This window comes from Felis catus, chromosome F1, assembly GCF_018350175.1.
Source record: "Felis catus isolate Fca126 chromosome F1, F.catus_Fca126_mat1.0, whole genome shotgun sequence".
Classification (NCBI taxonomy): Eukaryota; Metazoa; Chordata; class Mammalia; order Carnivora; family Felidae; genus Felis; species Felis catus.
The window spans coordinates 39,324,283-39,347,161 of record NC_058384.1 but is presented as its reverse complement, the minus strand read 5'-3'; the positions used below and the strand labels follow the sequence as shown (position 1 = coordinate 39,347,161).

The following is a 22,879-nucleotide window of genomic DNA, read 5'->3' as shown; positions in this document are numbered from 1 at the left end:
GAACCGGGAAGGGCAAGGAAAGGCGCGGAACTTCCCAGTCCCCGCCCCTCCCTCGTTCCTCCCGCCCCCGTCAGCTACTAGCCAAGCTCCGCCTCCCGCGGTAGCCCCGCCTTCCCCGTCGCCCTAAGGCGCGCCGCGGCCTCCTTCCAAAACCCGGAGAAGTGGATTCTGCGCTCCGCACGGCCTTTCCTAACCGTGGTGTGGCCGAGCGGGTCCAGGCTTGTCGGCAGGAAACTGGGCCCAGCGCCTGGAGGGGGAAGGCGGCCCCGAGCGGGAGCGGACGCGCCGCAGGCCTGCGCGAGTGAGCGTGCCGCGGGCCCCGGCCGCTCGGGCCTCCTTCCCGTCGTGCTCCCTTGCCTCTGGGACGCGGGGCGCTAGGCCGCGGCGGTAGGATCCCCCCCACCCCGTACACAGTCCCCCTCCCACCCTAGCAGTCGCGGGGTCCCGGGCCTCCGGCCGGAATCCGGCGCCCCGCCCTCCCCGTCTCCTAGCAGCGCCGTGACGTGCGTGCGCCTTTGGGTGCGGGGCTGTGGGGCGGGGGTGAGGGGCAACGCCCGAGGGGAGGGTCTGGGAGCGTGCCCCGGGAGGGATCCGGCGACTGGGAGGCCGCGCCGCTCCCCGCGCCCTGCCTGAGCCGGTTCCGTTTCGCCATTTGAGGACCTTGAGTTCCAAGCTCTTCCCTGCCGACACAGAGCCGTCCCTCTCCCCACCTCCTTGACATTCGCGGAGACTTGGGATAGTAATTCTAGACCTTCAGTTGCATTTTTGTTGGAATTTTTCTGGAAAAATTGAATCTGGTAACTTATCCTAAGAATTTTTTTTGAGAAAGGTGTTTTAGTATATTTAATAGGCTCAAAATTAGGTTAAAAGCCTTGTTTCACAGCCCACAGTCATTTTGCAAAAACATTTTTGGTGGAGATAGGCGTAGCAGTGGTTGAGAGCTTGCACTCTGGAGCCAGAATGCCTGGGTTCTAACACTTGAGAATGGTGTGAGCTTGGACAAGCCACTTAATCTCTAGCTGGCCAAGTTTCCTCATGTGAAAAATTATAATAGAATACATAATACAGCATAATAAATATCTATATATGTCCGGGGGGAGGGGCGGTGGTGCTAACCTACTTTCCAAGCTTGTGAAGATCAGGTTAACAGGTCTTGAAGCGCTAAGCACTGTGGAACATAGCAATACATACGGGTTACTTATTACATCAAAATAGCATTTTTTCTCTATGCCTTGTGGTTTTGATTTTCGAGATTCCAGCTGTGAAGTGTTTCTCCTGTTTTGTGAAAACGTAATAAAAGGATTTACTCCAGAATTTCTGTAATATTAGGTATTTCAAAGTGCAAGTAGCCAGTAAACAGAAGCAGGCAGTATGCACAAGGCTGTGCTAAGCAGTGTGCAAAGTTTCACCACTCCCATGTGTAAGGAAAAGGGCTGTCTGTTTGTTTCCACCAGAGGAAACTGATGAATGGCAGAAAAGCTTGCTCTAAGTAGTGTCATGATGCTTTCTTCTATTCCTTTCAGGCAAAGCCCAGGTACACTAGGCTGACTGCAAGATAACCATACTTTATATGTGAATTTTATTCTTCATTGAGGGTTAAATAAATCTCATTATATAATTTCCTCAACAGAATATCAGAGGATGTTTGTTCCAAGATCTCTAAAAATCAAGAGGAATGCTAATGATGACAGCAAAAGTTGTGCAGCTAAGAAAATTAAATCAGATGCAGAAGACCTTCAGCTGGATGAAGGCAGAGATGATTCAACTGATGCTTTAGTTACAAAAGAAGCCACGACGTCAGACAGGCCCAGCACAGAACCATGCCCTTTCCCCAGCACAGCTGGCCAGTTGGCTGAGGTTTGTTTGGTTGGACCTGAGCAGGACGCAAAGGATAGCGATCTTTCTGAAGAGCCTGTAAAGTCATTTTCCAAAACACAGCGCTGGGCAGAACCTGGAGAACCTGTCTGTGTTGTTTGTGGTCGTTATGGAGAGTATATCTGCGATAAGACAGACGAAGATGTGTGTAGTTTGGAGTGTAAAGCCAAACATCTTCTGCAAGTAAAGGAAAAGGAAGAGAGATTAAAACTCAGCAGTCCTCAGAAAGCTGATTCTGAGCCCGAGGCTCCACTTAATGCTTTTTATGTCTATAAAGAGCACCCCTTTATTTTGAACCTTCAGGAAGACCAGATTGAAAATCTTAAACGGCAGCTAGGAATTGTAGTTCAAGGGCAAGATGTCACCAGACCTATTATTGACTTTGAGCATTGTGGTTTCCCTGAGGCCTTAAATCTCAACTTGAAGAAATCGGGCTATGAAGTTCCAACCCCCATCCAAATGCAGATGATTCCTGTAGGACTCCTGGGAAGAGACATTCTGGCCAGTGCGGATACTGGCTCAGGAAAAACAGCCGCTTTTCTTCTTCCTGTTATCACTCGAGCTTTATGTGAGGTAAGAGTTCACATGTGTTACTCTCAGAAGCAAGTCAGGTATATACCAAGTTTCAGCCTTAATTACATTAAAGCTGCAAACTGAACTATAATCTTAGTCGTTAGTGCTCTTAGTGATTTTGCTTCTGATGGTAGTTTGTGTGAAGAACATAATTTTAGGGAATTTTCCTTTTATTAGATTGGACCAAAGATCTTTTCCTTGAAGGTCTTAAAAATTGCCTTCCTTACAAAATATCTTCAACAGATTTTCTATTCAAGAAGTAAACTTTTGCTCTGGGGAAAGAAGTGCTGCTGACTGGGTGACCTGCAGTTTTTGTGTCCATTTAGCCTCTTTGGATTTTGTGTTTTGAAAAAACTGATTTATACCAAAGTTAGAACGCTATCGTAGAGTTCAAAAGCTACCCTTGAATGTGATTCGTGGTTCATCTTAAAATAATGCTGCTTTACTTTACTTGTGAGTTTCCAGTGTATAAAGCACCCCCCCCCCCCACACACACACATACTTTAACCACAATGTTTACCAAGTACTATTGAATCTGTGGGGTCTGGAGTAGGGCAGGAAGGGAAACCAGTGGAAAATGTAGGCAAAGAGAGGAGAGGTAAAGGAGGAAAATTTGGAAAACTAAGACTTGTAGAAGATAATGTGAGGAAAAAATAAAAGAAAGCACCTCATGTTTAAAATATAGGTAAAACTCACTGGATGTCCAAAACAGAGCTATAGTGCAGGAAATCGGACATTTGTAACAGTAAGTGAATCCATAGGAGAGCCAAGGGTGGGATGCCAAGCTTTAACCAGATCTTCATGGCTTTCTCTTCAGAGGAGCATGGCTGGAGATTGCAGAGTCCATTTGACTGGGAGCAAACTTTCGGTTTTCCCACCTTGGTTATTGTGGGTGCTCCTCCCTGGCCCCAGTTTTGATTTTTCATTGTATGTCTGTGTTTTATAAGAAATGGGTTCAATTTACACTTGATCTTAGCCAAAAGGCCGAGAAGTGATAGAAATGGGTTCAATTTACAATGGTTTTTGGAGAGAACATCTGCGGTGAACAGAAGGCAGGAGGGTTCATATCCAGTTGGGCTGACGGGAACGTTCCTAGAATCACTTTGAAGATTTAGTCCACATCTGCAGGAATTAATTGCCAGTGCTTTTAGACTTGTTTTTCCCATCTTTGCAGAGCAAAACTCCATCTGCACTCATTCTTACACCAACAAGAGAATTAGCCATTCAGATAGAGAGCCAAGCTAAAGAATTGATGAGTGGTCTGCCACGCATGAAAACTGTGCTTCTGGTAGGGGGCTTACCCTTACCTCCACAGCTTTATCGTTTGCGACAACATGTTAAGGTGAGCACCAATTTGGTAAAATGCCTTTGAAAAGCATTGTGAGCAATATGGGAGCTAGTTGTTGTTCTGTTTATTTATTTATTTATTTTTTTTCCCTTAAGGAATGTGATTTTAGGTTAAACCTTTTTTTTTTAACTTTATTTATTTTGAGGGAGTGGCTGGCAAGAGAGAGAGGGAGAGAGAGACTCCCAAGCAGGCTCTGTGCTGCCAGTGAAGAGTCTGGTGCAGGGCTGGACCTCATGAACTGTGAGATCATGACTTGAGCTGAAACCAAGAGTCGGACACTTAACTGTCTGAGCCACCCAGGTGCCCTTAGGTTAGCTTTTAAATTCTTGCCAAGCAAGCCTTAATTTTTTTTAAGTTTTTTTTTAAATAAATCTTTTACTGTTTTTAATGTTTATTTATTTATTTTTGAAAGAGAGAGAGGGAGCAGGGGAGGGGCGGGGGGGGGGGGAGAGAATCCCAAGCAGGCTCCACACTATGAGTTTAGAGTCAGATGCGGGGCTTGAACCCATGAACCAGGAGATCTTGACCTGAGCTAAAATCAAGACGTTTAACCGACTGAGCTGCCCAGGTGCCCCTTAAGTTTGTTTCTATCAGAAAGGGACACAATTTATTGTCTGTCATATGCCGAATCCTGTTGGATGTTTTCACCTGCATTATCCTATTCAGTTTTCATATTTGCTCTTGAAGGTGGGTTGGCATATCCCATCTTCTATGGTTGAGAAGTTGAATCTCAGAAAGATGGGATTTATCTAAGGATCCATAGCTACTATAAAGTGTGATTTCCTTTTTCGTTTTTTAAGTAGGCTCTGTGCCCAACATGGGGCTTTCACAACCCTGAGATCAAGAGTAGGATGCTTTACTGATTGAGCCAGCCAGGTGCCCCTAGAGTGTGATTCCTACAGAGAAGGAGGTTATCCCATGTAACCACAATACAGTTATAGAATCAGGAAATTAACATGGATACACTGGAATGCATCAGGAATTAATGTTGCTGCCATCTACTCTTCAGACCCCATTCATGTTTTATTAATTGTCCCATCACCTTTTTTTTTTCCTAAAAAAAGCACAACAATCCAGTTCAGAATCATATTTTGCATTTAGTTGTCATGTCTCTTTCATCTCCTTCAGTTTGGAAGAGTTCTTCAGTCTTTGCTTTTTTTTAAAGGATTATAAACTGCTTAGTTTGAAGAAGGCCCCTCAATTGATTAGATTCAAGTTACGCATGTTTGAAAGGAATATCATAGAAGAGATGCTTTGTTTTTTTCATTACATCCTTGTAGATGATACATAATGTCAGTTTGTCCTTTTACTGGTGATATTACCTGTAAAGTAACTGTAAAGTTTTATTTTTCCCTTTGTATTTTGAGGAGTATTTTCATACTGTAAATTTCTTGTGCTTTACCACATTTCAAGCTTATTCTTTATATATGTATACATATAATATATACATATATATACTTACATAATATATAAGTATATACATATAATATATATATATTATATATATATACACTTATATCAGTATAGACTCATGATTTCCTATTTCATTTAAAGGATTATAATCTGGGGGCACCTGGGTGGCTTAGTCGGTTGAGCATCCAACTCTTGATTTCGGCTCAGGTCATGATCTCACAGTTTTTGAGTTTGAGCCCCACATCGGGCTCACTGCTGTCAGCACAGAGCCCACCTCACTTCGGATCCTCTGTCTTCCTCTCTCTCTGCCCCTCCCCCACTGTGCATGTGTGCTTGCTCTCTCTCTCTCTTTCTCAAAAATAGATGAACATTAAAAAAAAAAAGCTTCTGTCTCTCCCTCTACCCCTCTCCTCTGCTCTCTTTCTCTCTCTCTAAAATAAAAAAAATGAATTAAAAAATAAAGGATTATAATCTGTTATTACCATTATTTGTTTTGATTCTCCAGTAGTCCCCAATTTGAGCAGTGGAATCACCGTCAAGTTGGCTTCTGTGTCCTTTTATTATATCCCCATCATTCTTTGAGCACTTTATTTCTTTCTGTCTGAAGAAGATGTTCATGCTTCCATTGTTCTTTCCTTGCCTCAGCCCTGGAATCATGCTTTTCTCCCAAGTTGCCATGATTCCTTTTGCTACAGGATAGTATTTAGAAACCAAGACCTGGGCTCTAGGTTGGGCTCATTGCTGTTGGCTTTTGCTATTGAGTTATCATTGCTTCTAGGACCTCTTAGTGAATAGAGGGAGGGAATTACTCCATAATTGGGTATTCTGCATCTGTATTTATCGGAGACCATGAGTTCATGTCGATACTTCCAACTCTAATTAAACACAACAAGATTTGTTTTGGGGTTTTCTGTCTCCGTGTTTGTAACCCTGGCAGTGAGAAACTTGCTACCCATTATCTTTTATATATTTGTTTACTTGACCAATCCTCCTCTATGTAACCCCTTGCCCGTCCTCATCTCTGTCCACTGCCACAGAGTGATGCCTTCTTACTAGGCTCCACCCTGCGCCCTCTTCACCCCCTGAGACCACCAACACCCTGTGCAGGGCCACCTTTCTATGGAGGCCCCTTCTCACCCTCCTATCTCTCCCACTCCCTATGCTGGGCCATGTCTTTCACAGATGCCCTCTGAGAAAATGTGTCTGTCAAGGGGCACCTGGGTGGCTCAGTTGGTTAAGCATCTGACTTTGGTTCAGGTCATGATCTCACTCTTCAGGGGTTTCAGCCCTGCATCAGGCTCTCTGCTGTCAGTGCAGAGCCTGCTTCTGATCCTTGGTCTCCCTCTCTCTCTGCCCCTCCCCTGCTCGTTCTCTCTCCTTCTCTCTGTTTCTCCTAAAAATAAATAAACATTTCAAGAAAAAAATCTGTCCAACAAAGTGATCTTTCAAAAGCCAGGGCAAAATAGCCACCTTTTCAGATGAACAAAGCTGAGAGAGTTTATTACCAATAGAGTATCTAAAGGATCATTAAACTAAGATATTCCACATACAAAGAATCTGATTCTGGAAAGGAAGGTTTAGGATCAAAGAAAGAATGGCGAGCAAAGACAATACTAAGCATATGGATAAGTGTAAACAAATATTGACCAAATAAAAAGTAGTCATGAACAATTTGTGGGTTTAAAAAAAAAAAAAAGAAGGAAAATACTGGCCAAATGTAGCATACAAGTGCAGAAAGGTTGTGATTGGTGTAAATCAATTGCCCTTGATTGTTCAAGAAAAAGGTACATATGTCAATTAATTTTAGATTTTATTAAATTACAAATATTTGTTAAAATTCAAGGGAAGCGCTAGAAGAATGGGAAAAAAAAAGTTTCTAACTTCCAAACCGGCAGAATGCGGGAAAGTGGAAGAGGAATAGAAGGGATGAACTCAGTTCAAAATAATTGAAATGGATTTAAATGCTTACAGTATTTCTGAAGAAACCAAGCAGAGCTCTATAGCTCTATGGATACAGATCCTTACAACCCTGAAATTTTATCATTCTCTGTGAGCTTGCCGTTGTGTTGCTGTGTCCTTGAAAAGTGGAATACAATTGAATTTATTAGGTCATTTGTAACTCGACTTTTCGCCAGGCACCGTCTCATTTAATCTTTATAATAATTATCATTTCCATTTTATGAATGTGAGAACAGAGGCTCACGCCATTTATTAAGTGCTGTAGCTAAGACTCCTACTGAAGTTTGACTAAACAGCGCCTACTTTTAACTACTTCAACTATTATAAAACTGTTAAGAGCCTTAAGCAACTTTAGAAATCATTGTGCCCAACCTTTTAATTTAAAACGAAATAGCAGGCCCAAAGGGGTTTAGGGATTTGCACTTGTTTACGGAGCCAAATAGCGGTCCACCTGCCTGCAGAGCCCTTCCTGGTCTGGTCTCTGCCTGCTTTCAAGCTTCATCCAAGTCTTTCTTCCCCTTTTTTACCTCGCAGAAGCCTCTGTGGCCTTCCAGCCACAGAAGGTTCTTGGATGTTTTCCTTCCACCTGGTCCTCTCCTTGCTAGCTCTCACTACTTCTGTGTTAGGGTTTAGCTTATATGTTAGCGAGGACTGGACAGATGCCTCCGTTTATTGCATACCATACTGACCTCATGAGTATTTATCTGATCCTTCCTTTGTGTTACAAGTTTCATGAGAGCAGAGACTACGTCTGACTTAATCATAATTGATTCTGAGTACCTAACCTCAGTGACTGGCACATATTAGCCACCCAGTAAGTATACATAGAAAGAATGAATAAAGGAAGGAAGGAATATTATCTAATTATTATCTTTTTCTCATTTATTCAGGTTATCATTGCAACTCCTGGGCGACTTCTGGATATAATAAAACAGAGCTCTGTAGAACTCCGTGGTATAAAAATTGTAGTAGTAGATGAAGTAAGTAGTGTTACTTAGAACATTAGTTACATAATTTTATATAGTTTATGAAAAATACATTATAGTTATATAATCTCACTGTGTGTTCAGGCATTTTCTCCCCAAAGGAAAAAAAAATTAGGGACTTTTTTAAATTGCAGTGGTCATTCTTAAGCTAGTTCCTGTGTAGCATTGCAACTACCCTAAGGTATAGTGCACTGAAATTAAACCACATTAATAAATAAAATTAACTGTCTTTTCCTAATTGACAGAAAACACAAATCCAACAGCTACTGTATTCTCAGTGATAAGTTTTTTAAACACTTGACACTGGCTATCATTTGTCTACAAAAATAAATGGATCAGTGGCAAATAACTATTAACAGGGATTTTGGAAGTAGCTGAGAATGCTTAATTGGATGACCTTTTGTATTTTTTTTCTACGTGGTCATAGGCATTTGTGGTTGTGATTTTCAGTGGTACATAGAGCAGATAAGCATTTTTATATTTTTGGTTTGCTTACAAGATAAAATAAATATGTTAGTATCTGCTGATATTCCACCATGTGAACAAGCATGAGGACACAAAACCATGTGTCAGCCCAGGCTGGACATGTGCCGGTTCTGCCTGCAGGGCATTGCACTTCTGCCTTCACACACGTCCCAACAGCAGTAACAGAGCAGAGGCCCAGCAGGGGTCACAGATGTGGGGTCCAGGTGCTGACCAGTGATGGCAACCTGGCCTGCCTTCTGTGGGGCCCAGTAAGTAGCAGTAGGGTCCCAGGGGGTGTGGAAAGAACACCTGGATGAGATCGCAAGACTGGGATTTGAGCCTTTACTCTACCTACTATGGGATGCTGGGCAAGTCATTTAATCTTCCAGACATTGTGAAAATGTCTCATAGACTGAAAAGTCCTGTAAAAATGTAAAATAATGTTATTCAGTCCTTTATTATTTTTTTTCTGTTTTTTCCCTTATATATTTACCTTTTTTTTTCCAGTGAGAATATTTAAGTTCTACTCCCTTAGCAAATTTCAGTTATACAGTATAGCGTTAACCAACTATGGTAACCACATTGTGCATGTCAGACCTCACCTGTTTTATAACCAAAGGTTCTTACCCTTTTATCCTAAACCTCTTCCTGTTTCACCCACTCTCTAGCCCCTGGCAATCATTTTTCTACTACTTTCTATGAATTTGACTTTTATTTTCTTATGTTGAACTTTTTTATTTACTTATTTATTTATTTTTTTAATGTTTATTTATTTTTGAGACAGAGAGAGACAAAGCATGAACGGGGGAGGGTCAGAGAGAGGGAGACAATCTGAAACAGGCTCCAGGCTCTGAGCTGTCAGCACAGAGCCCGATGGGGGGCTCGAACTCACGGACCGCAAGATCATGACCTGGGCCGAAGTCGGCCGCTTAACCGGCTGAGCCACCCAGGCGCCCCATGCTGAACTTTTTTAAATTGCACATATAAGTACTATCATACAGTATTTGTCTTTTTCTGTCTAGCTTACTTTAATGCCCTCCAGGTCCATCCATGTTACTAAAAATGTAAGAAGTTTAAGTCTGAATAATAGTCCATTGTGTATACATACACCAGATTTTCTTTATCCATTCATCTGCCGATGGGCACTTAGGTTGTTTCCATACCTTGGCTATTGTAAACTGTTACTCAGTCCTTTAAAAGGTGCTGCTAGGTCAGCATTTTCCTGGTGTGCCTTTTGGTTCAACTGATTTATTGCATTGGATTATCATCAGACTTACTGCCACCCTGCAAGTATGAAAGGGCTTCCCATTGTTGATAAGCCCATGTTCTTAAGTTCTTGCCATCTTATGAGCCTGAGAAACGGATCATCGCATTGATTTTAAAGTTAATTTCCATTCCTGTTTGCTTCTCTTCACGACATTTCCATCTTTGCCAATTAATAGGGTTTCACAGGACACCTCAGTGCTATGCTCAGAATACAAAAGGAGTATTCATTCAGCAAACCTATACTGAGTGCTTGTTATGTGCAGCCTCTGTCCCAGCTCCTCAGCATTTAAGGAAATGAGCTGGTAAACAACATAATTGGTCATGTACTGAAACTGAAGTCAGCATAGAAGTGCTATTCAGAGTCCTTGGCTCTGAAACCTTCCATCAGTCCCCCAGATAGACTTTAGGTCTTCTTTCCTCTCTGACCTGTATGTAGATTGACCAGCTCTAGATGAGTTTGGATGGGATCACAAAGAAATTTTAAATACTATTCAGGCCTACAAAGTACTGAAATCTTATTGGAGAAAAAGACATATACACTTGAAATTAAGCAAGAGCATTATCATATATACTGAAATACAAAGTACTAAAGTGTGTAATGTAGGCCAGGGAATGGCAAACTCGTGCTGTAAAGGACCAGATAGTAAATATTTAAGGCTTCAGGGGCCACTTGGTCTCTGTTGAAACTGTTCAGTACAACCATAGACAGTAGGTAAATAAATGGGTATGACTGTTCGCATAAAACTGTTTACAGAAACACACAGAGGTCTGAGTTTGTCCCAAGAGCCTTAGTTTGCTGACGCCTGATATAAGCTCTTAGTAAAAAACCAGGACTATGTATGATATGCTAATTTTTCAGTGCAATTAAGGTCAAGAGAAAGAAATAAGAGACTGTGTGAATTGGCACTGTAAAAAATGGCCTCTCCGAGGTAATGGGATTTGACCTGGTCGTCCACAGATGGAAAAGGATTTAGAAAACTAGAGAATGTATCCAGTATTCCAGGTGAAGAAGCTAACATAGGCAGAGGCAGAAAGGCCAAGTACATGCACTGAGAGACCAACCAGCTTGAAGCATTCTTCCTGAGAAATAATAGGAAGTAAAGTTGGGTAGTTAGGGTGGGGTCAAATTATAGAGGGCCTTGAAAGGGAGGAGGAAGATCTTGGATTTGATGTGGGAAACAATGAGGCTTTCAAAATTATTGAGTTGGGGTGTCACAAGTGGAAAGTGGTGGTTGAGCAAGGTTATTCTGCTGCTTCGTGCAAGAGAAATTAAAGAAGAAAGAATCTGTGGGACAGAGTGGCTAGCAACCCAGACAAGAGGTGAGTAGGGTCAGGGACAGGGCGGAGGCAGTGGGAGTCATGAGGACATCTGAGAACCACTGTAAATCATTCATGAATCTTCTGATGACTGAATATGAGAGAGGATGGAGAAGAAGGTGGTTGACGTGACTCTATAAATGCTGGTTGTGCCTCTAATTTTCAGTAAAGGGCAAGTGGGTAAGAGTTGGAGCTTGGCAATAATATTTGAGTTTGGTTTTAGAAGTGTCGAATTTCTTGTGAATGATGGATGAAATGCTGTGTGGATATGAGAAATGTGCATTAGCGTCCATGAGACACACTGGTTTCTCTAAGGGAGGAAGGTTGGAGAGGGACAAGGACTGGGGCCAAGTGTCTGCTTGTGGAGTTTGAAGATGAGTCTGTAAACATGGTGTAGTTTGAGAGACCAGGAAGGGAGAACAAGTAATATCCCTGAAAAGAGAGGCCTCTGTTCTAAGAGGACGATGAAGATAAAGGAAAAGGCATGAAAACTAAGATAATTCTTTTGGAATTAGAAAATCTGCTCTGTCTTCCTACCTATTCTTTGGCCTAGAATTCTCTCCCACCCCATCCACCTGCTCTTCCTTTATGTGTCCATGGCTCTGAAACCTTCTGTCAGTCCCCTAGATAGACTTCAGGCCTTCTTTCCTCTCTGCTCTGTTGACCTATATGTAGACTTTATAATTTCTTTTATGTTCCTTGCTTTATCCCAGTAATCAAGCACAGTGTTTGCCCAAGTTTCCCTAATGGTAAGAATTACCCAGTGTACTCAGCGAATGTAATAAAAGACCAGACCTCTTATTTGGATATGCTGACTCAGTAGGTCTGAGTTGGAGTCCAGGAATATTTAAAAACTCATTCTGGGTGATTCTTTAGGGAGATTTGGGACACACTGACTAGTGAACTGCCTGACAGTGCTTTTTCGGTGCTTAGACTTGATGAATGCTTGTTTGTTTATCAGATGCATTTTTGGGGCTTTTTACATGCTAGACACTGTCCTTGGTTTTGAGGATACGATGGAAAGTGAGATAAGCTCTGACAGATGTATGTGCACAGGTAGTGTGACAGAGACAACAGGGGTTTTCTCAATTTGGTATGGGAGGAGGGCTCTCTGAGTGACTTTGATGCTGAAATCTGAACAAAAAGGAGCCAGCCACACAAAAATCCATCTGGAGGAAAGACTGCTTCCATCAGTCTTCAGCTAGTGTTCAGGAGCTGATGTGGGAGTGATCATGGGGTAGTTGGGGATAGAAAGAAGGCTGGCGTGGCAGGGTCGTGGGACGTGAGATGGGGGAATGGTAGGCGATGAAGTCAGAGAAGTGGATGAGGATGAAAACTGGAAGATTGTGCTTAACAATTGGATTCTATTCTACATGTGATGGGAAATTACTGGAGGGTTTAAGCAGAGGAGTAACAGATCTGATTCGTGTTCAAGAAGATTCTGGATGCTTGAGGTAGATGGCTTCTGGTGTGGGGGTGACAGGATGAGGAGGAGTCTCACAAATGTGAGCTGGAAAGAAGTAGCTGGACTTGGGGGTGTGTTAGTGTAAACAGATTAGATGCAGGGAAGCTTGGATGAGAAGAGAAACTGAGCGAATTTATTCTGATGGCCTCTCTATTTTCTGAACCAGGAGAAGCAAGGCCATCTCCTGAGATGAGGGGGGCTTAGTGGGATTATTGAAGGAAAGCAGGGGATATTTGCAAGACATAGCATGGGTGTGCGCGTGCTCTGTGTCTCATAGTAAATTGAAACATTGAGACTTACCATGCTGTGAACGTGGTCCCAAGTGTTTTATATATTTTATACTCATAATATATCCTCATTAATGCTCATAGCAGCCTTATGGGGTAGCTGCTATTATCATTCCCATTTGTAAAAGGAAAAACTGAGGCTTACAGCCATTCGTTACCTTGGTTAATTTAAGGTCATAGGTAGAGTCAGGTTCAAACCCAGACCATCATGATTATTTTAGATTTTTAAATGTCACAGAGTGAATATTAAAATGTGTGTTCATACTTTAATAGTATGTTAGTGGACGCTTAAAAATACAATGCCTTAGCCTAAATACTCTAAAATAGTTAAATAACTTATTTTTCAAAATTATAGATAGCTAGATTGTATTTAAAAATCAAGATAGCCTTAATCTTTATTACTTTGAAGCAGCTTTAATTTTTTTCCTTCTGTTTGCTTAGTAATACATAAATTGTTTTTAAAGACCAGCAACACAGGAGTATATACTGAAGTGGAAGCCCCCAACAGTAAACGTTTTTACTTATTTAATATTTTATTATAAATATGCATCCATGGTTAAAAAAAAAACAACTTTGCAAGAAGCTATAAAATGAAGAATTAAATTGCACCCCCTTCTACAGCCTGCAAGCCTTCTCCCCAGAGTCAACAATTGAGTTTCTTGAGTGTATACACAACTGGTATCATGTTATACATAGTGTTCTGTACTTTGCTTTTTTCCTGCTAGCAGTGATTCATTATCACTTAATAAAAGGCTTTCCAGTCATAATTAATGATAGCAGAGGGTTGTATTATGTGGATCTACCATAATTTATTTACTAAATCCCCTATTGGTGGATATTTAGGATATATACATTTTTTTTTGCCACTGTTAATGCCATAAAAACCTTTGTATATCATTGAAAACCTGTAATTACCCAATATATAATTTTATATAAATATGTATTTTCCGAATTTATCCTTTATCTTTTGACATTGTGGTATATTCTTCTGTGTAAAAGTTTTTAATTTTTCATGTTCATAATCATTTCAGTTTTTCCCTTGGGTGGCCCAGGGTTTTAATGTCCAGTAGGACTAACTTTAAAATGATTTTATTTTAGGCTGATACCATGTTAAAGATGGGCTTTCAACAGCAAGTGCTTGACATTTTGGAAAACGTTCCTAATGATTGTCAGACCATTTTGGTTTCAGCTACAATTCCAGCTAGCATAGAACAACTAGGAAGCCAGCTTCTGCATAATCCTGTGAGAATTATCACTGGGGAAAAGAACCTGCCTTGTTCCAGTGTGCGCCAGATTATTTTGTGGGTAGAAGAACCAGCCAAAAAGAAAAAATTGTTTGAAATCTTAAATGTGAGTAGTTGCGCAACCCTGTTTTGTAGATTGTGTTTGCATTTTTCACAGTCCTTAAGATTGTGATTTTTAGATGCAGCCTTTGGGGAATTTAGTATAGATACTTAATAACTAAATTGCTTTACCTCAATTCTGTGGGATCAGATAAATATTTATTTATATAAGCTTACTGTATGGATGCAGAATTGCCCTTTTTCCCCCCTATTATAGAAAGATGTTTAAATATCAAGACTATTCTTAAGTAATATTTTTTGTTTGAAAAATTTTTAGTAGTTTTATATATCGGGTTAAAGACAAGTTCTTTCTTGATCATTCTGTCCTTGGGAAATAGAATCTTTTAGCGGTAACTTGTTTAAGCAGAAATTTGTTAAGTGGGTGATATGTGTAGCACAGTTACTTAAAAATGAGGTATTAAGTTAAATATGTTTGTATTTACTTATGAACAGTATTTAAAATTTTAAATTGCACTCAAAATTTTAAAATTATTTTTGCAATATTAATGAAGTATTGGAGAAATATGAACAGCAGTAGACTGTTGTGCTTCTGTTTGTGCATATTTAAAAAACATTCATTTTAACACTCATTTTTCCTCTATAAAGCCTGTTGATAACTAGCTTATACTAATGCTTTCAGAAAAACTTCCCATTGTAAATTATGTTGTATGAATAATTTTAAACATATGTTTTTCATTTTTCAGGATAGGAAACTCTTCAAGCCTCCAGTGTTAGTATTTGTGGACTGCAAGCTGGGAGCAGATCTGCTGAGTGAGGCAGTGCAGAAAATCACTGGTCTAAAAAGTGTGTCTATACATTCGGAGAAGTCACAAACAGAAAGGAAAAACATTTTGAAGGTTTGGCACTCAGCATTCTGTTTTCAAGGGACCCCCTATTACCAGCTGGTTTTTAAAGCGACCTTTTTTTAATGACTGCAAGAACTTCAGGCAAGCAGTGACTGTCAGCTAATTGTTCCTCTTGCTCAGGCTTCTGTGTTTTGGGAGCAATAAGCCTGTTCCCTACAGGGTTATCTGCTAAATAGATTACTAATTCAGAATCTACCATTTCTGAAATCAGGTCAGTTTAGATGGGGGCAGAGCAGTAGTTCACCCTTGGAAAGGGTTTGCTTGAGTACATTAAGAGAAAACATTTGATGAGGTTGGGCGGGGGGTGGTTGGGAAGAATTTAAACCACACAGATTTCTCAGGTATTCTAAGACCTTTACTTACTGAAAAGATACTGCAACAACAATGTTGAAGAAAGTATTAAAAGAAGAAAAGGTATCTGAATTAGATAAAATCACATAAGATAAATTCTGAATAATGAAGTTTGTTGCTTTTCGGGGAAGGGATTACTTGAAGGAGACTATGAAGTTGTGGTGAGCACCGGAGTCCTGGGACGAGGCCTGGACTTGATCAGTGTCAGGCTGGTTGTCAATTTCGATATGCCTTCAAGTATGGATGAGTACGTGCATCAGGTAAAGAGATTTTATGTTTCCTCCCTGAGTTCTCTTGGGCAAGGCATTGTCAATAGAGTGGTAACTAAAAAATAAAAAGTTTTGGGGTGCCTGAGTGGCTTGGTTGAGCATCTGACTCTTGATTTTGGCTCAGGTCATGATCCCAGGGTTTTGGGATCAAGCCCTGGGTCAGGACTTAAGATTCTCTCTCTCTCTCTCTCTCTCTCTCTCTCTCTCTCTCTCTCTCTCTCTCTCTCTCTCCCCCCCCCCTTCTGCCCCATTCCCTTGCTTGCTTGCTCTCTCCCTCTAAAATAAAATAAATGAAAAAAAGTGAGACAGTATTCTAAAAAAGAAAAAATAAGTTTTATCATAGACCTAAAAAGATTTTATAAACTTTATATAGTTTTGCTTTTAAAACATACATGTATATAAGCTAAATTTTGTTTTTAAAAACTCTATGTGTGCCTAAAATGGATTAAAAAAATAATTGGAGGGGCGCCTGGGTGGCTCAGTCAGTTAAGCGTCCGACTTCGGCTCAGGTCATGATCTCATGATTCTTGAGTTTGAGCCCTGCCTTGGGCCTTGTGCTGGCAGGTCTGAGCCTGGAGTCTGCTTCAGCTTCTGTGTCTCCCTCTCTCTCTGGCCCTATGCCGCTCACACTCTGTCTCTCTCTCAAAAATAAATATTAAAAAAATTTTTTTTCTAAACAATTGGAAATAACCTAAAATATCAGTTTAATAAAATTTTAAGTAGTGGTTTTTGTTTTTGTTTTTAATTTCCTTTCTATTTCTTAGCGAGCATATTAAATAGTGTTTATAATCAGGGGGAAGAAAAGGCTTTGTTTTAAATTGGTCTATCTGGCCGAAATAAAATTGATCCGTTAAAGTATTTGTTTTTTTAGGAATCTTGTCTTCATCTCTTCTTCATATCCTTATTTGTTCTAGTCTTTCGCCTATTAAAGTTTTGTTTATTTTGCTGCCAAAGATAACAGCAGGCTCTTCTTTCTAGCAGAAATAGAGCTTTCTCTTAGCGTCGTGTTATCTCACTGACTGCTACCTGTCTTCCTTCTCCGGCATCACTTACAGACTTTTCAAGTAAAGCCTTTCTGTAATGTTCTTAGAATTACCTCTGAATGCCACATTTACTTGGATCACCCACTGAAATGCTTTTAGTGCCTTTAATGCATTGTTGCTTTTATTTTTACTTAGACTTAGTAATATAGCAGTGCCTCTCTCTCTCTTTCTCTCCCTTTGGTCCCACCTCATTTACCTGTGCATCAGGGAATTGAGTATTACACAGGAGTTGATTGTTCAAATAAATGAAATTTATTTTCTTTTGAATTTTTCTAAAAATACTAAAATACTTAAGAAGCTTCTCTGCTTCTTAAATAGAGCATGCTGATTACAATTATGTAACTTTTTCTTGCTATCCTAAAGTCAACCCTATTGCTCTCAGTTATTCATGAGTTATTGTTCACATTCACAGTGTACCCTGAGCAATGGCCTCAGGGGGTGTTGAGTATGTAGAGTTTCTAACCTCTACTCAGAATGGCCCTATATCCTTCTGCTCTTCTATTTCTTATATCTGGGTATGTTTTGTTTGTTTGCTTCAGTAATTGAACGGTACATATACACAATAAGAAATAATACAAATAACAAAAGATATAAAGTGAAAAATAAGTCTCTGTAAGGTAACCCTCCTATTTTTGAGTGGTTACAACAGTTAATGGTGCAGAAATTATAAAATGCATATTTATGCACAAGTACACATGTATATGCGTACCATGTTACGCTTATTACGTAAATGGGACCACATTACTCCAACTGTTCTATGCCTTGCTTTCTTTATTAAATATATCTTAGGCATCTTTCCTTATTAGCACACATAATAGGTACCATTTAAAAAATATTGATATGTATGGAGTGCTTACTATATGACCAGGCACTGTTCTAAACTCTTCAAATGTTTTTACTTGCTTTCAATTGGGCTTGATCTATTTTCATTGCTACATGGTAGTGTATTGTATGGATTACCATAATTCAATAAATCCTTTACAATTTGACGGATAATCAAATATTTCCAATATTCTGTTGTTAAATAATGCTGCAGTGAACATCCATCTATACAGTTGTTTCTCTCATGCAGTATATTTATAAAATAGACTTGGAGGAGACTTGCTAGGTCAAAGGAATGTGTATTTTATTTTATTTTATTCTATTTTTATTATTGTTGTTTAAGGATATGTGTATTTTAAATTATAGTAGGTATTCCCAAGTGTTTGCTTTTAACTTAGGGGGCAGGGACTTCTGGGCAAATAATTTGGAATTTGTTGAGTCAGCTTTTAGAGTCTAGAGAGTATTGCAGTTATGTTCTTGAACAGCTTATGTTACAGTATAAAATATCTCAGAATAAATATGTCTCAATTGATAGAACTCCCATGCTATACAACTCACCACTTGAAAGTCAATTTACTGGTTTTTAGCATATTCATATTGTTGTGCAGCCATTACTACAGTCAATTTTAGAATATTTTTATCCTAAAAAGAAACCCCATACCTGTCCCTTCAGCAGTCATTCCCCATTCCTTATCTCTCTCTCTCTCTCTCTCTCTCTCTCTCTCACACACACACACACACACACACACACACACACACACACACAAAGACACACACACACACACCTTAAGCAACCACTACTCTATGCCTGTCTTTATAGATGTATCTCTTCTAGACATTTCCTATAAATGGAATCATAGGTATGTACTCTTCTCTGCCTTTTTTCACTTATCACAGTGTTTTCAAGTTTCACTCAAGTTGTAGCATGTATCTGTACATTTTTTATTGCTATATTATATTCCAAAGATATACTGCCTTTCTTTGTTCATTAGTTGCTAGACATTTAGCATGTTTCTACTTTGTTTGCTATGAATAATGCTGTGTGTATCCATGTACAAGTTTTTTTTTTTTAATTTTTTAATGTTTATTTATATTTGAGAGAGAGACAGTGCACGAGCACGGGAGGGGCAGAGAGGGAGAGATGGAGACAGAATCTGAAGCAGGCTCCAGGCTCTGAGCTGTCAGCACAGAGCCTGATGTGGGGCTTGAACTCATAAGCCATGAGATCATGACCTGAGCTGAAGTCGGACACTTAACCGACTAAACCACCGAGGCACCCCATGTACAAGTTTTTATGTGGATGTAGGTTTTCATTTCTTTTATTTTAATACCAGTCTAGTTAACATACAGTGTTATATTAGTTTCAGGTATACAATATAGTAATTCAACAATTCTGTACTTTAGTCAGTGCTCATCATGATAAGCGTACTCTTAATTCCCTTCATTTATTTTACCCTTTCCCTTCCCCGCTCTGGTAACCATCAGTTTGTTCTCTATGGTTAAAAGTTTGTTTTTTGGTTTATCTCATTTTTTCTTTGTTCATTTGTTTTGTTTCTTAAATTACACATATGAGTGAACTCACATGGTATTTGTCTTTCTCTGACTTATTTCATTTAGCATTATACTCTCTAGGTCCCTGTTGTTGCAAATGACAAGATTTCAGTCTTTTTTATAACTGAATAATATTCCATTATATACACACACACACACACACACACATACCCACCACATCTTCTTTATCCATTCATGTATGGATGAACATCTGGACTACTTCCATAATTTGGCTATTGTAAATAATGCTGCAGGGGCGCCTGGGTGGCTCAGTCAGTTAAGCATCTGACTTCAGCTCAGGTCATGATCTCAAGGTTTGTGGGTTTGAGCCCCGCATTGGGCTCTGTGCTGACAGCTCAGAACCTGGAGCCTGCATCAGATTCTGTGTCTGCCTCTCTCTCTCTGCCCCTCCCCCACTCATGCTCTGTCTCTGTCTTTCAAAAATAAATAGATGTTAAAAAAAATTTAAATAGTGCTGCAATAAGCATTGGAGTGCATATTATCTTTTTGAATTAGTATTTTCCTGCTCTTTGGGTAAATACCCAGTAGTGGAATTACTAGATCATATGGTAATTCTATTTTCAATGTTTTGAGGAAACTCCATGCTGCTTCCCACAGAGGCTACACCAATTTGCATTCCAACCAACAGTGTACTAGTATTACTCTTTCTGTACATCCTTGCCAACATATGTTCATTTTCATTTCTGTTGGGGACACACCTAGGAATGGAATTGCTGGGTCACATAGTAAATTTGTGTGTAATATGTTGAGGAACTGCTAGACTCTTTTCCAATGTGGCCTCATGATTTTACATTCTCACCAGCAATATATGAGGGTTCCAGTTTCTCCACATCCTTATCAACACCTATGTTATTTATGTTTTTAAGTATAACCATGCTAATGGGTATAAAGTGATATCTCCTTGTGCTTTTGATTTGCATTTCCCTAATGACTAATGAATATCATTTCATGTACTTACTGGCCCTTTGTGTATCTTCTTTGGAGAAATATCTTTAAATTCTTTGCCTATTTTTTAATTGGGTTGTCCTTTTATTATTGAGTTGTAAAAGGTATTTATATATTCTAGAAGATCCTTATCAGATACATGATTCGCAAATCTTCTCTTCCAGTACGTGAGTGCAGCTATATTTTATATTAGTTTTTAGTTTTATTGGAAAAATTCAGTAACATAAATAAAGCAACATTTCTTCTCTTGTGCCCAGTCTCATTCCATAGATGGCCATGTTTTGTTTTGTTTTTACAACGTTAAAAATGTCCTATATATTGGCAGCAACGATCTAATCATTTAAATACTCTGAATATAGACTTTGTTCTACATTTCAGTTAAGGAGCAGATATTGACCATGACTGTGTATTTACCCCCTTCTTCTGAAGAGTTTCTCAGTATATTTGGAGACAAGTAAATTTTGTTTCTTATCATGTATTTCCAATTAATGTGTTCATTTAATTTCATCAAAATGAGAACTTTATGCAAAAATTAGTTCACTTAAATCTCACATTTCAAGGCACTGAAGTACTCTAAAGAGTCTTCTTGCTCTAAAAGCAGTAGCTTTCAGAAAGTTTTTACCTTACCCCTATCCACAGTAAGAAACATCTTCATGTCATTGGCCACCCCCTCACAAGATACTGGAACTGAAACACAGGGTTCACAAACAATCCTTACTGGTATTATATGTGATCACTTTCGTATTTTCTCTTTGAGCTATTTCATTAAAAAGATGCTGGTGGCAGTCTACCTAAATTGATTTCACAAAATACATTGAGATGTACAATACAAAAAGTGCTATGGGAATGATGAACATTAATCTTAGTAAAGCCTCTTTAAATACTAATCTTAATTTTCTTGCAAGAGACATTAAGGTTTTATATGAACATTTTGAAAATGTCCTTTGCATTTCATTTCAGGTTGGAAGAGTGGGGAGATTAGGCCAAAATGGAACAGCGATTACTTTCATCAATAACAATTCAAAAAGACTCTTCTGGGATATTGCAAAAAGAGTAAAACCCACAGGATCCATTCTTCCCCCACAGTTACTAAACTCCCCTTACCTTCACGACCAGAAAAGAAAGGAACAACAGAAAGATAAACAGACACAGAATGATCTGGTTACAGGTGCTAATCTTATGGACATTATTAGAAAACATGATAAAAGTAATTCTCAAAAATGACTTGTTATACCACTGAACAATTTTTTATTGTGTATGTTGTCCATGAAATTTCTGTATCTTATTACTGTATGGTTCGAATCAATGGGACATGTACATGAAGCAAAAAAAATTTAACATAATTTAAATTTTTTTAATTGAATATCAGATTTATACCACAGTATTATATTTATTTCCCTTTAGCTCTCATATATTAAGAAAAAATCGGAAAATGAATTGCTAAATAAAATAAATTTTTTCTGTCTAGACAAAGCCTTTTTTTTTCCCCCAGTACTCTTGGAGCTGCTGTCAGAGCTGGACACCTGCACAGCGAGCAGTCAGACTCAGAATGGTGATAGTTTTGTTTAGTGTCCCCAGAGCACTGTGGGCACATTGGCACTTGGGTCATTGTTGAATAAATGAATGTTAGGAAGAAAGTAAATGATGAAACTGGAAGAAATGATTGGTGCTTCTTTAAAAGATCAGTGTGAAATATGTTTTATTCTCAGTTGTTTTCCCTTCAGCTTGGTAAACATTTTTTAATATAACTTACTGTCAAATTGGCTTACATACAACACCCAGTGCTCATCCCAACAAGTGCCCTCCTCAATGCCCATCACCCACTTTCCCCTTTCCCCTGCACCTCATCCACCCTCAGTTTGTTCTCTGTATTTAAGAGTCTCTTATGGTTTGCCTCCGTCCCTCTCTGTTTGTAACTATTTTTTCCCCTTCCCTTCCCCCATGGTCTTCAAGATCCACATATGAGTGAAAACATGATACCTGTCTTTCTCTGACTGACTTATTTCACTTAGCATAATACCCTCCAGTTCCATCCACGTTGCTGCAAATGGCCGGATTTCATTCTTTCTCATTGCCAGGTAGTATTCCATTATATATATAAACCACATCTTTATCCATTCATCAGTTGATGGACATTTAGGCTCTTTTCACAATTTGGCTTAACATATAACATTCCACAGTGTTATACTTATTATGGGCTGCTTATCAAAATAATGTCAAGTTATGTTAATGCTGAATTGCAATTACAGTTTTATGTTAATGTCAGTTTGCTAATTCAATTGATAATATTAAATAATGGAACGAAGGATAGGTGTTTTGCTTTGATACATCAGTACTTTCATTTCTTTAAAAACTGTTAGTTTCAGTTTACTTGCAGGATTTAGATAGTATGTTACATAAATATTGACACTTAAGCTTTATATCCTAAACATCCTCCCCAAAGGGGCGTGGCAGAGATTTATGGAACTAACTAGAGTCCCTCAGTAGGTAGTTTCTTAATGTCCCCACCCAAAGGAAAGTACGAGGTCAGAGGTTCCCCAAAGAATGTGACCCTCAAGACTCTGGCTTTCTCTATCCTGATTCTACATTTGCTAACTGTTGAGTGGTAAGTATGTCTGATTTCAAGGATGAGGCAACCATTAAGGTCCCACGGTGCTGTAGCCGGTGCATTGGGAGGCTGAAATTCAAGCATCACCACCATGCTCAACATATAA

General features: G+C 39.3%; 1 protein-coding gene across 4 annotated transcripts; it reads left to right on the top strand.

Annotated features, from left to right (window-relative positions):
- Positions 1-116: 116 nt before the first annotated feature.
- On the top strand, positions 117-21,913 carry DDX59 (DEAD-box helicase 59). Of its 4 annotated transcripts, none has more exons than XM_023247358.2 (8): positions 117-301; positions 1,631-2,448; positions 3,623-3,790; positions 8,059-8,148; positions 14,053-14,304; positions 15,002-15,154; positions 15,646-15,774; positions 21,126-21,913. In XM_023247358.2, exons 2-8 carry the CDS (start codon positions 1,642-1,644, stop codon positions 21,387-21,389), a joined length of 1,863 nt encoding a protein of 620 aa, XP_023103126.2. In that variant the 5' UTR covers positions 117-301; positions 1,631-1,641; the 3' UTR covers positions 21,390-21,913. The 4 variants fall into 4 exon arrangements, with proteins under 4 accessions (XP_023103126.2, XP_044904603.1, XP_011289257.2 ...); XM_045048668.1 differs by having other exon boundaries at positions 117-387; positions 14,128-14,304; XM_011290955.4 differs by having other exon boundaries at positions 117-387.
- The last annotated feature ends 966 nt before the right edge of the window (positions 21,914-22,879 follow it).

Bases quoted from the DNA above. Each gene is read 5' to 3' on its own strand.
- DDX59 (XM_023247358.2), top strand. From the start codon at position 1,642: ATGTTTGTTCCAAGATCTCTAAAAATCAAGAGGAATGCTAATGATGAC. The intron at 2,449-3,622 runs GTAAGAGTTCAC...CCATCTTTGCAG, and splicing joins TCACTCGAGCTTTATGTGAG to AGCAAAACTCCATCTGCACT. The intron at 14,305-15,001 runs GTGAGTAGTTGC...TTCATTTTTCAG, and splicing joins AATTGTTTGAAATCTTAAAT to GATAGGAAACTCTTCAAGCC.